This window comes from Pyrus communis, chromosome 9 (genome assembly GCF_041283825.1).
Source record: "Pyrus communis isolate YQ-2024b chromosome 9, ASM4128382v1, whole genome shotgun sequence".
Classification (NCBI taxonomy): domain Eukaryota; kingdom Viridiplantae; phylum Streptophyta; class Magnoliopsida; order Rosales; family Rosaceae; genus Pyrus; species Pyrus communis.
Genome location: NC_142573.1, coordinates 628,121 through 640,342, shown reverse-complemented (window position 1 = coordinate 640,342; position 12,222 = coordinate 628,121). Strand labels below are relative to the sequence as shown.

At 39.1% G+C, this 12,222-nt stretch overlaps 1 protein-coding gene and 2 pseudogenes across 2 annotated transcripts; all 3 read right to left on the bottom strand.

The window, feature by feature from the left end:
- Positions 1–13: 13 nt before the first annotated feature.
- Positions 14–1,801, bottom strand: LOC137741150 (cytochrome P450 94B3 pseudogene; annotated as a pseudogene). The gene has a single exon (XR_015966454.1). The product of XR_015966454.1 is annotated as a cytochrome P450 94B3 pseudogene (transcript).
- Positions 1,802–4,461: 2,660 nt separating this feature from the next.
- LOC148693980 (cytochrome P450 94B1 pseudogene) lies at positions 4,462–5,386 on the bottom strand (annotated as a pseudogene).
- A 1,325-nt stretch (positions 5,387–6,711) lies between these two features.
- SOX (sulfite oxidase) lies at positions 6,712–11,387 on the bottom strand. The gene is made up of 12 exons (XM_068479703.2): positions 10,837–11,387; positions 10,637–10,752; positions 10,277–10,339; positions 10,147–10,183; positions 9,949–10,030; positions 9,661–9,779; positions 9,479–9,574; positions 9,251–9,361; positions 9,049–9,150; positions 8,821–8,868; positions 8,197–8,412; positions 6,712–7,117 (listed from the first exon to the last, which is right to left on the bottom strand). The coding sequence occupies exons 1-12, from the start codon at positions 10,909–10,911 to the stop codon at positions 7,001–7,003; spliced, it is 1,182 nt and encodes a 393-aa protein (XP_068335804.2). The 5' UTR covers positions 10,912–11,387; the 3' UTR covers positions 6,712–7,000.
- Between the last annotated feature and the right edge of the window lie 835 nt (positions 11,388–12,222).

Here is a 12,222-nt window from a genome sequence, read left to right as displayed (position 1 = left end):
GGACCAATAACAGTTCCCATAGTAAAATTATAGAGTTTATACATATGCTTTATGTACATAAATAATATCCTTGTGCTACATTTGAGGCATAGTGGCAGGTTACACTGTCCAATAAACCTTAAATATTCAAAATCATTGACTCCTACTAATTTAAATGAATATATTCTAGGTTTAATAATCTGGGTCAGGCACTTCTCTTGCGGATTAGAACCTTCAACCCGCCGGCCATGTGAGCCGTCAGCCGCGGCACGAAAACCGGCTCACCTGAATCAACCGATCGGATCTCGAACCGTCTGAGAATCGAAGCCACCACATATTTCATCTGAATAAAAGCCATGTCCTTCCCCAAACAAACCCTTGGACCTGCCTGGAAAATAGGCAACCTGTAAGGACATACCCTTTTCAGAGCTGATCTCTCCATATCCGGTTCGAGAAACCACCGGTCCGGCTTGAATTCCAACCGGTCCTCCCCCCACAGTGCTTCCATTCTACCCATTCCATAGGGAAAATACGTCACTCTATCTCCAGCCCGAACTCGAGTCCCGTCAGGCAACAAGTCGTCAACTACGGCATGCTTCGAGTCCCAAGCAACAGGCGGATAAAGCCTCATGGACTCGTATAGGCATGCCTTCAACAAGCTCAACTCCAACAACTCGAAATCCGACATCTTTTCTCCGGCGGATTCAATCTCTTTCACCACATCTTCCTCCACACCTGGTTGGCGGGAAAGCAACCAGAAGAGCCATGTCATGGCCGCTGAAGTTGTGTCCCGCCCCGCCATGATAAAGCTTATCACCATGTCCCTCGTCACCTCCTCCTCGTACCCCGCCGTTATTAGCCGCGTTAGGAGGTCTTCGCGAGCTCCACTATCCGTCTCAGCTTCTTCAAGCTCGTTCTTCCTCCTCTCGATTATATCCATCACATAGGCATGAACTTCTTCAATCGCAACTCTAAGTTTTTGCTCCGAACCGACTCCAAGCCACCTCTTAATCTTCCAAATTATGAACATGGGAGCTGCTCCGCGCCTTGCGCAAATCTCCGACGCCGTGTCAAAAGCCCTTGCAAGCGGCGGATGTGGCAGAGAGGGATCCAAGCAGCACCGCTCAACTCCCAGAAACACCTTACAAATCACATTGAAGGTGAATCTCCTTAGCAACTCCTGCAAGTCCACCACTTGCGCCGTCGCCGCCAGCGACTCCATCAGTGGCAATAGACTCTTTTCCACTTCTTCCTCCAATGTCTTCGTCATGCATTCACGCAGAAACTTTGTGCCGAACTCATGACTTGCTAACTTGCGCTGGGTGCGCCAAACCTCACCATCCACATTGAATATACCACATCCCAAAAAGTCCCCAAGAATTTCGGTGAAGGGTTTGCCTTTTGGGAAGTTGTTGAAGTTGGTTTTGAGCATGTACTCGACATTTTCCGGGTTGGCCGTGACTACTGTCCGCCGTGCGCCGAAGCGGTCCACGATGATGGTGTTGGTAGTTGATTTTGCAAGGAGATCGGTGTACCAGTCCAAGAGGCGGTTGCGGTTGTTGTAGAAGGAAATGAAGCACCCGATGACGGGATACCTCGGCGGGCCTTGGTAGGAAAACTCATAGACTCGCCGGAATCTCGAAAAAACCACATGCAAAACATAGAGAATGATTGCTAAGAAAACAATGAATGTAGGATGTGTGAAGAGCAACATGGATATTTCCGTCTTAGACATGAACTCAATGAACTCAGACTAAGCAAAAACTAGCTTTCAGCAACCGCAATGTTTTATAGGGGTCTGAATAGTTAATTATTTATTAATTATCATTGTTTAATTTTGATTTCCTCGGTTTCGGTGTGAAATGCACATATTTATATTCAATTTTTATGCATATTATTAATAATAAAGCGCACAGTCGTCGGTGCATGTGTGTAAGCGTGGGTAGAGAAATGCTATGGGGAATTTGACAGGCTTTATGTGACTTTATGTTTTTTGACACATGTTTAATAATGTTAGCTTGAAAATTGACATTAAATTTTTAGACGATAGATAGTTTATGAAGAGTTTTACTTTTAAAAGAATTTGCTAAGCATTTCTTGCATGAGTAACTCTTTATGCATTCTTGAAAAAAGACTTACATGCATTCTTGATGAGAGATATCATGAGATGCTGATGTGAAATTTCAAACTAATAATATAATGTGTTTATAAAAATAAAATATATAATATAGTCGTATTGCGACAAAAGTGATACGAAATGTGTATGTAAGTCAAGATATAAGAGTGTATTTTTGTTTACCACCCTCAAGTGGTGATTTTGTGAATTGGATCCTCTCCTCTCCTGAGCTTGAGCTTAGGAGCCTCCTGACAAACACACAAGGGTCGTTAGATTTTGATCTAACGGCTACAATTATTATAACTTTTAAATAGCTCTCTGTTTGTAGCCGTTGGAGACCCATGTTTGTTGGTCAGCAGGCTCTTGAGCCCAAGCTCATAATAGGATCCAATTCCATAGTTTTGCTCACCACCATAATTACTATCACCATCAGAAGAGGATCCAACTTTGTCTTTGACGAGAATTGAATCTAAGACGTTTTACTTACAAGTGAAGAAAAATATCATTATATCGTAATACCAAATGAAAAAAAATGTTATTGAATAAGTTTAAATTTTAAAATTAATGTCTATACACCACACAAATTACTTATTAATGATAAATCATCACAATCACTTGAGAACGGTGAGAAAATATTCTCCTAATATAATCGCATCCGTTTCGTTTGTGTTCGACAGTCCACCAAATATGTGCACGTTTTTGTGCATTGAAAAATCTGATTAGCTACGTAATTAACGTTGTCGGCAAAGTATAAATATATACAGCGAAAACAGCTGCATGTCTGCATGTCTGCATATCTCGCAATCAAATCTACCTCTCCCCGATAAGACGTGTGTTGTTGTTGGGGGTGTGTATATACAGATTCACACACGTGGATTTGGATATGGACGATTCGGATCATGTGCTCTCATCCTTCACGATAAAAATGTAGCCAAACCATGTCCTTGAGACACCATCCATTAAAGTCCAAAATAGCTCAGGCATTTTATATATTAATTGGTTCATTCAGTTGTTCCTTCTTCTTCCCTCTCTTTCTATTTGAATAATTATGGTTAAATCACGTTAATATTTTATATTAATTTTTTTTTATAAAAAATAAAAATAAAAATAAAAAATGTAAGGAAAAAAAAATAAAAATGAATAAAAAAGGAGAGAGACTCCTAATCCTCCTCGTTTCAGAGCATGTGCAATTTTACTGGTTATTAATATGGCAGACAGACCTGGTGCCACAGAAGAAAGTGAATGAACAAAAGCAGAATGCTGACACGAGAGAATTGGACAGACTTGACAATTGAAAGTGCGCTGGTATTGGAACCTCTTGGAAAATTTAGAATTTTGATGGTTGGATGGAGAAAGGAACCACTTGGGGGCATTATTAATGATTAATGATTTGATTAATCAAAGGGTTAGTTATAAACTCATGATAATCTCCCTTCATCTTCAATCATTAACATAGATTCCACGCTTGTTCACACTCGTGGCTGCAGTGGTTGCAGGGCGGATGGAAGTAGGGACCAAAGTAGTTATAGGTCATCCGAGTTTGGAAAATATATATCTGAAGATTTTTTGAGGACCTTTCGAATGTTTTGTACGAGTTCTTTTTGTGCCTACTAATTGTTTAATGTAGTGCATGTTGGATATATTATATTGTGTTGACAGCACTTAATAAGTTATCTTTATATCACTTATCAGATTGTTTCGGCATATAACGATATTTGTTGATATGTGCATAACAAGCCTACAAAATGAATAAACTGATTTTTTTTTTTTTTTTTTTTTACACGCTTCTCACTCTGTTCCTATTTCAAAACTTGTGTTTAACACTAGAACTCCCAAAATTAAAGTCCTGAATCCGCCACTACTTGGCTGTCGCTGTGTCGTCTATCTTTCCCACTAAGCATGTGTTCGTACATGTAATAATATAAGACCTTAAAATTGAGACTTTGTCAAAGATTATCTTCAAACAAAGTACCTTTACGATTAGTCGAACCAGACCACAACGCATGGACGAAACTCAGAGACGACCAACATCTAAGTGTTGAAGGCACATTTTATCACTTCACACGTTGAAAGCCCAGATGAAGGCGATTCATTCAGTTACTTTCTTCAGTTTTTTGTGGCTGGTTTATATACTTGAGTGAGTGACCAACCTGTACGGACTGACATACCTTTTTCAGAGCTGATGTCTCTTTGTCCGGTTCAAGAAACGACCGGTGCGGCTTGAATTCCAACCGGTCCTTCTCCCGCATTGCTTCCCTCAACTATGGCATGCTTCGAGTCCCAAGTAAATAAAGCCTCATGGACTCGTAAAGGCATGCCTTCAACTTGAATTCCAACCGGTCCTTCTCCCACATTGCTTCCCTCAACTATGGCATGCTTCGAGTCCCAAGTAAATAAAGCCTCATGGACTCGTAAAGGCATGCCTTCAACAAGCTCAACTGCAACAACTCGAAATCCGACATATTTTCTTCGGCGGATTCAATCTCTTTCACCACATTTTCCTCCACACCTGGTTGGCGGGAAAGCAACCAGAAGAGCCATGTCATGCATTGCCGCTTCCCGCCCGGCCATGATAAAGCTTCCATCGTCACCTCCTCCTCGTGCCCCGCCGTTATTAGCCGAGATAGAAGGTCTTCATGAGCTCCACTATCCGCCTCAACTTCTTTTAGCTCTTTCTTCCTCCTCTTGATTATATCCGTTACATAGGCATGAACTTCTTCAATCGCAGCTCTAAGTTTTTGCTCCGAACCGACTCCAAGCCACCTCTTAATCATCCAAATTATGAACATGGGAGCTGCTCCGCGCCTTGCGCAAATCTCCAATGCAGTGTCCAAAGCCCTTGCAAGCGGTGGATTTGGCAGAGAGGGATCCAAGCAGCACCGCTCAACACCCAAAAACACCTTACAAATCACATTGAAAGCGAATCTCCTTAAAGAAATGCCGATGGACTCTCTCAAAAGTTTTATCACGATGACACGAAAATTTACGTTAAAATATGAGGTGACAGCGAGTCTATTAAGAGTCCCACTTTTATAAGAATCTCATTTATATTTCTCACTTGAGCAAATCTTTATTTATTCTCGAAGACAGGCTTACATGCATTCTCAATAAAAGATATTATGAGATGTTTTCGTGATATTTCAGACTAATAATATTAATATGTTTTGTAAGCATTAAAATCACTTGAGCGGCAAAATTCTCCCAAAATATGAAATCACATGAAAGATCTGATTAGCTACGCAATCAACGGTGGCGACAAAGTAAAAATATATACAGCGAAACCAGCTGCATGTCTGCATCGTGCAATCAAATCTACACCTGCCTTTCCCCAATAAGACGTGTGCTATTGTTGGGGTGTATAGAGATTCACACACGTGGATTTGGATATGGACGATTAGGATTATGTGCTCTCGTCCTCCACAGTAGGAACAGAAATCCTTTTGTTTGGTTCTCTTGTAGCCGGCAAGACTTTTAACAGCTCTGGCTGGCTCTCCATGCTTACACAAAAACGTGTTCAATTTCACTTCATCCGTACGCACGCATGCTGTATACTAGTTTTGGTACCCTATGGCCTATGGTCAATGGTATTTGGTCTTTGGATGGAGAGTTACTCCCATAAAATGGGTTCCATCATTATTATGTGAATATTTAGACATAACAATGCATTATTGTTTCTGAACGTGTTCCATGCAAGTCTTTTTAGCAAAATTTGTGATGTCACAATGATATATCCCTTCATCAGTTCCTTTCATCATGATTGGTTATGGTATGGTATAGCTTATGACTTATGTAACCAAGATATACATTTTCCCATCATGAGACAGAACGGGATGAAAGAAATATTGATGAGGAGGTACACTTCACGTTATATCCAAGAAGAGACTCCAAATCCCGTTTCTATTCACTTCTTTTAGAGAAGAGCAACTCATATAACACACATGTCGTATTTAGAACAAGTCGTTACGATAACAATGTACCCCCAAACCATATAAATCCAAACCCTAACCATTTTAAAGTCCAAGAGCTCAGGCATATTATATATTAATTGGATCATTTGAGAGCATGCGGAATTTTAGTGGTTAATAATATGGCAGACAAACCGTCGTGCCATGGAAGAAAATAAAAGACCCAAAGCAGACTGCTGACGAGAGAGAATAGGACAGGCTTGACGATTGAAACTGTGCTGGGATTGGAAGCTGTTGGAAAATTTGGAATTTTATGGTTTGTTGGAGAAAGGAACCACTTGGGGAGTGGGGAATGATTAATTATTAATGATTTGATTAATCAAAAGGGATTAGTGATAATCTCCTTTCATCTTCTATCATTAACATTGATTCCACACTCTGTTGACACTCGTGGCTGTCGCTGTTGTCGTCTCTCTTTCCCACTAAGCATGTGAATTTAGACTTAGTCAATGTAATACTTAAAAAAAACGAAAAAAACAAACACACACACACACACACACACACACACACACATATATATATATATATATATATATATATACACATATATATATATATATACACACATATATATATATATATTATTTTTAAGGAGCAAGAGAGTGAGTTTCAAACCCGAAATGCATGAGTGAAAAGCAACACACTATCCACTAAGATACTGGACCACATTGCTTTGATTAATCAAGCATTATCTTCAAAACAAAGTAAGTTTACGATTCGTATTTCTGTCTTATGTCCCTGGATTCAACAGATTAGTCGAACCAGATTCGAGGATCGATCCATGACAACGCATGGCCAAAACTCAGAGACGAACAACAACTAAGTGTTCAAGGCAAACCCCGTAAAGTCTGCACACATTTTATTACTTCACACGTTGAAATCCCTGATCGTGGTAAAACCAGATTCAGTCAGTTACTTTCTTCAGTTTCTTGAACCTGGTTTATAAACTTGAGTGACCAACTCGAACCTGTACCCGATGCCATGAAGTGTTCAGTATCCCTCTCAAGTTCCAAATGTCTTCCACTTTTTCTGGTTGGACATTCGCAGCTGAATCCACCTGCCAAACAACGGCACAGAAGATCATGACAAGTGAAAATTGTAGGCAAGGCAAGGATACAAACATAATACAGTTCCCAGAAAAGTAACGCTCTATACACAATTTTTGTTCACAAAAAAATTAGAGAAGTAATCTATTTCGCTACATCATTGATTAGATTCGGTAAAAGCACTATTGAGTCCAGACATGTGAACAAATAATTCTATGTTCAAATGCGTGAATAGAACTTGAGTCATGAACTCCTGAAAAGTCTACCAAAAGGTCATGTTCAGAGAGTATTTTAGAAATGCAGCCAAGAAGAAAATAAGGGCACATTTGGTATCCTATAGTATTTCTGGGAGTAATGGTAGGTACACCAACTGTTTAGACCAATTTGCAAACTATGTGATGTGTCACCAATAAAAAATAAGCACATAAATCAACACTTAAAGTAATAATCCAATCATCAACAATCACGTCATAAGGTTTACAAAATATGGTTTAAATAGACAGTCTCCCTAGTATTACCCTACCGGAGACCAATGCAAACTCATATATACCAACTTTGAAACATGTGATATATATGTTGTATATAATAAGCTTTAGATCCATATAAATTATGTAGCTTTACCGCCCATGTGATTTCTAATGTTATTCTTTATATAAGCATCTAAGAAACTTGTCATAAAGGACAGCTTGCAGTTGGTCTTTACAATTAAGATTATATATGATTCTGTGAGCCAGGATTCTGCTAATTATTTAAAAGAGAGTTCATTGACCTCTGAGAACTTCTCCACCAGAAACTTTATGTCATAGTTTTAGTTGGCGAGAAGGGCGATGTGGATGGATGGTTTTGGAGATGACCGTCCAACCAGTGATCAAACCCACTTGCAGATTATAACTTCCAGAAATGGGCTAGTATAAACATCGAGGCCAAAACTTAGCCAGCCTTTTTACTTCATTTATGTCATTTCTGATATGGGCTATTTTAGACTGTATGCGTCCTATTCAGAGAAAATGATTTTCAGGACTAGATATCAATGATGCATATGAGCTTCCTAGTTGAGAAAAATTCATCACGGTAAATAAAGTAATCATACTGCTTTTGCAACAATCTCGGTGTTCTGTTGGACATCAGCCATGGCCTCGAAAAGCACCCATGCCCATTTATCACTGCTTGCGTGCTCTGAAATGTATGGGATGCCCATTCTCTGATATCGAGAAGCTTCTATCCAGGTTTTGCCACCATCAACAGACACATCTACTCTCTCAATGCCACGGCCACCACCTGATGCCGCATACCCAGTAATTTTTACCTGTACAATACATGTTTTAAAATGATTAAAAATGTGATAAACCGTTAAAGGGTAAAGCCCCACGATGTCAGCTATTGTGGCGGCATCTCCATGGTCGAGCTTTAGAATATGATAAAAAAATAAAGAGGGAGGAATCATATCTTAACAAAAATTCACATCATTTGACAAGGTTGGAGGAAGGGAGTGCAATGCCTTAAATGGTGGAAATGAAACACATAATCATTGTGGTCACTTCATGGTGAGACAGAACAACATTCAAATCAGAACATATTTTTAATGATTGAGTGCTAGTGAACTGATTAAATTGTGGCAACACTGCGATGATGGAGATGAACGTGCATGCCATAACCCAAGTAAAGGGAAAACATATTAAAGAGAAAGAAAAATGAAATTAGCGTATGAACTAACCTTTCCAGGCTTTATCGCATTCACATCCTCTAGAGAACATATTGCACACTGCAAATCAGCAAGTCATAAGTTAGTAAAATAGGAATACATAGAAAAACTGTAAGACAAACTGAGTATGAAATGTTGCACCTATGATATTCTAAAGGGTTACGACAATTTGTACATACAAAATATAGCACAATAAGCGCCTACTCCAAGTACTCTAGCAGGAGTAGCAAATGTCCATACCTGGACGGGAAAATCCATTTGTGGCCTTCTGGTAGACCAATCAATGTTATCCCAGTTCACCGAGGGAGGAAACATTTTGTAATCTTTTTGCATAAAGAAACCCTACAAGATTGTGATGCATTCGAATCATATAAAACTGTGTGAAGGGAAGAAAGAAAAAATTAATGATCGATAAGAATTAATCGAAGAATCTATTTCTAACCTGACACTCCTCAGCAATCACATTAATAGAGTCAAGCCATTTAACCGATCGGGCACCAATGACACCAGGGACAACCACACGCAATGGATAGCCATGATCCCTGTTAAGAGTCTTTGACACGATCAAAGAATATGAACCCAACATGAATATATATGAACATCATGTGCCAAAACCTGAATAGCATAACGTTAGGAAAGACGAGCAAAACATCCACTTTGCTAAACTTACCTCTCCATTCATCTCATAAGCAAGTAAAACATCTGCTTCTGGGTTTGTGGCTTGAATGAGAGGGATTGAAGCCTTGTAGGGGCCTCCGTTTTCCTCCTACAATTTAAAGGCATTACTCCAGCAAACAGAATGAGCATACAAGAGAAAAGTCTCAGATGAAAAGTAAATAACCAAGTCCGCACCTTACACTTATCAACGCTTACAAATTCGACATGTTTTCCACCTGATTTTGTGGCACCTGTCAACTTGGGTATTCCGACAAGTTCAAGAACATCAGCTAGTTTTGCACCACCCCAGACAGCTGTAATAAGTTAAAAGAGTTATACCAAAAGCATATACTTTAGCTTGGTTATCTCTGACACTGTATCACAGAAAAATATATGAGTTGTTAACGCTGAAGTTTATGATACTTCATGCTCGACGAGAGAGATTAAAGCTGAAATTTATACGCACAAAAAAGAGCAACAAACCATTTCCTATAGCAGAAACATCCCAACCTACTCCCTTGACGGTCCGGGTTTTGCTCATAGCTGTCCTTCTATTACCTGCACACTGTGTAACCCATGTATACACCAATCAAACCCCATCACACCATCACATTCGATTCGAATAACAGCATAATTGCTCCAAATCCAAATGCACAAGCATAACATAATAGCACAACGTACCTGTAACGTGGCAGTCACAAGATACTTGGGAAGCGCCCTGCAAAATTCAATTTCTTTGTAACAAGCAAATACTGATAGGAAAACACGTTTATGGGATCATATGTATCATTCCAAAGTGCCAAGAACCCACCTGATATCTTTCATAAAGAGCTGTTTGGGATTTTCTATTAATCCGGTGAAGGAAACTGAGTAACTGCTTGGCAAACAGGTTGCAGAATGAGTTAGAATCACTGTCCTAAAAATTTCGGCCTAGGCCCTAAGCGGCTGGCCACTATCCCGATTTGAGGTTCGTTTGGTGGCTAGGATTGGATTGAATATGATAACTCCTCCTAAAGTGAATGAAGAAACTTAACCCTTCTAATCCTAACACGGGATTGGAAGGGATAAGTTTCCTAGGTGAGTAATCCATTTCTTCCTTCAACACAGTTAAGTACACGTTATCCAATCCAATCCACCAAACAAGGTCGAAAGATATGAGATTGTGAGGGACCTGTGGATGTCGTCGATGACGGGAATAGGACCGTGATTTCGCTTGTAGAAGAAGTCGACGGGAGTGACGTACGACGAAGCCAGAGCGGAACGCGGCGGCTCCGCATTGAAAGGTTCCTGCAACTCATTTTTCCATTGATTTTTTGAGTTTTCCGATCAATTAATTTTCGTAAAAAATCAAGGAAATGAAATTAAACTGGCCTTGGAATTGATTTGGAGGCTGGGATGTCGAGATGGCTCCAGCGAGTAATCCGACGGCCCTCGAACGCCCGGCATTCTTCTTCTTCTTCAAACTTTTGCTTACAGAGGAGAGGGAGACGGACACAGAATATGAGTCTACTGATTCGGCCAAAGATGGCAACCTCCTCAGCTTCTTGGAACTGGTGACGTTGTTGTCGAGGGAATAAGATTCTCTACTTTTCTATTCACATCCTTTTTATCCCTTCCTCTCGCACGTATTAACGTAACTAAACTATAACCGTCCAATTAGAAGTAGATTAAATAAGAAAAAAATTAAGAGAGTAGAAAACTCTCCTGTGCTGTTGAGAGAGAGAGAGAGAGCCCTTGTTTGGACTTGGTGGCGTTTGCTGTGTTTGGCCCGGGGGTCCAAAATTGGACGGGTAAAACAAGGTACAAAACCGGTTTTTACTTATTTATTTGACGCGCGACCCGCCTCTAAAACTGTTGGCGCCTTTTGTTTCCCAAAAGCAATCTTTTTTTTATTGGTAAATCTAAAACTACAGAGTTCCGATAGTGAACTAAAAAAATTAAGAAGATTATTATTATACTCTTTCAATCATAATTAAAAAAAAAAAAGAAAAAAGGGATCATTAAAGTAATTTAACACAAATAAGTTTTTGCTGTTATTTTTTTTCTTCTAAACTTCACAGCCATATCACCCAATCAATACCGTAAACTCACTTTCTCTCACAAATTTGCACCCCATGTCTACTTTTCTTTCCACTTTTTCAAACTTCTTCGATCCACTAATTTGTATTCCATAATTTGACATTAATTAAGTTTTATTCTTTAATTTAAATCACACATAGTGTGTGTATGCATCTGGCGTTAATGAAGAGAAGGAATTAATTTGATTAAAAGGGGTGATCCTACCATTTTTTTATGTGTCGGAAATATTCGGAATATCCTGAATTAATTTTAGGAAACACATGGTGCGACAATAATGACTCAAGTTTTGGATTATAATGAATATTCCAAAAATTCTCAAAATCAATTTTAGGAAGCCCATGTTTTCAAATCTATTTTGCGAATGTTTACAAGATTCATTATAAGCCAAAATTTAAGTCATTCTAGGCGTACTACATGTTTCCTAAAATTAAGTTAGGACATTTTGAAGATTTTCGACACATAAAGGAATATTTGGGGGCCCGCTAGTTGCTCATATTATTTTTTTTCTATTTTTCAACTTTAAAAATCAATAAAAAATAGTTTCGGGACCTAATAAATGGTAATATCACATCCAAAGGTCTTGCAATATTTTCCTTAGCTAGCACGCAAAAAAAAATCCTAAACTGAAAATTTTCAATTTTTTTCACAAAAACTATGAGTTATATATATATATATATA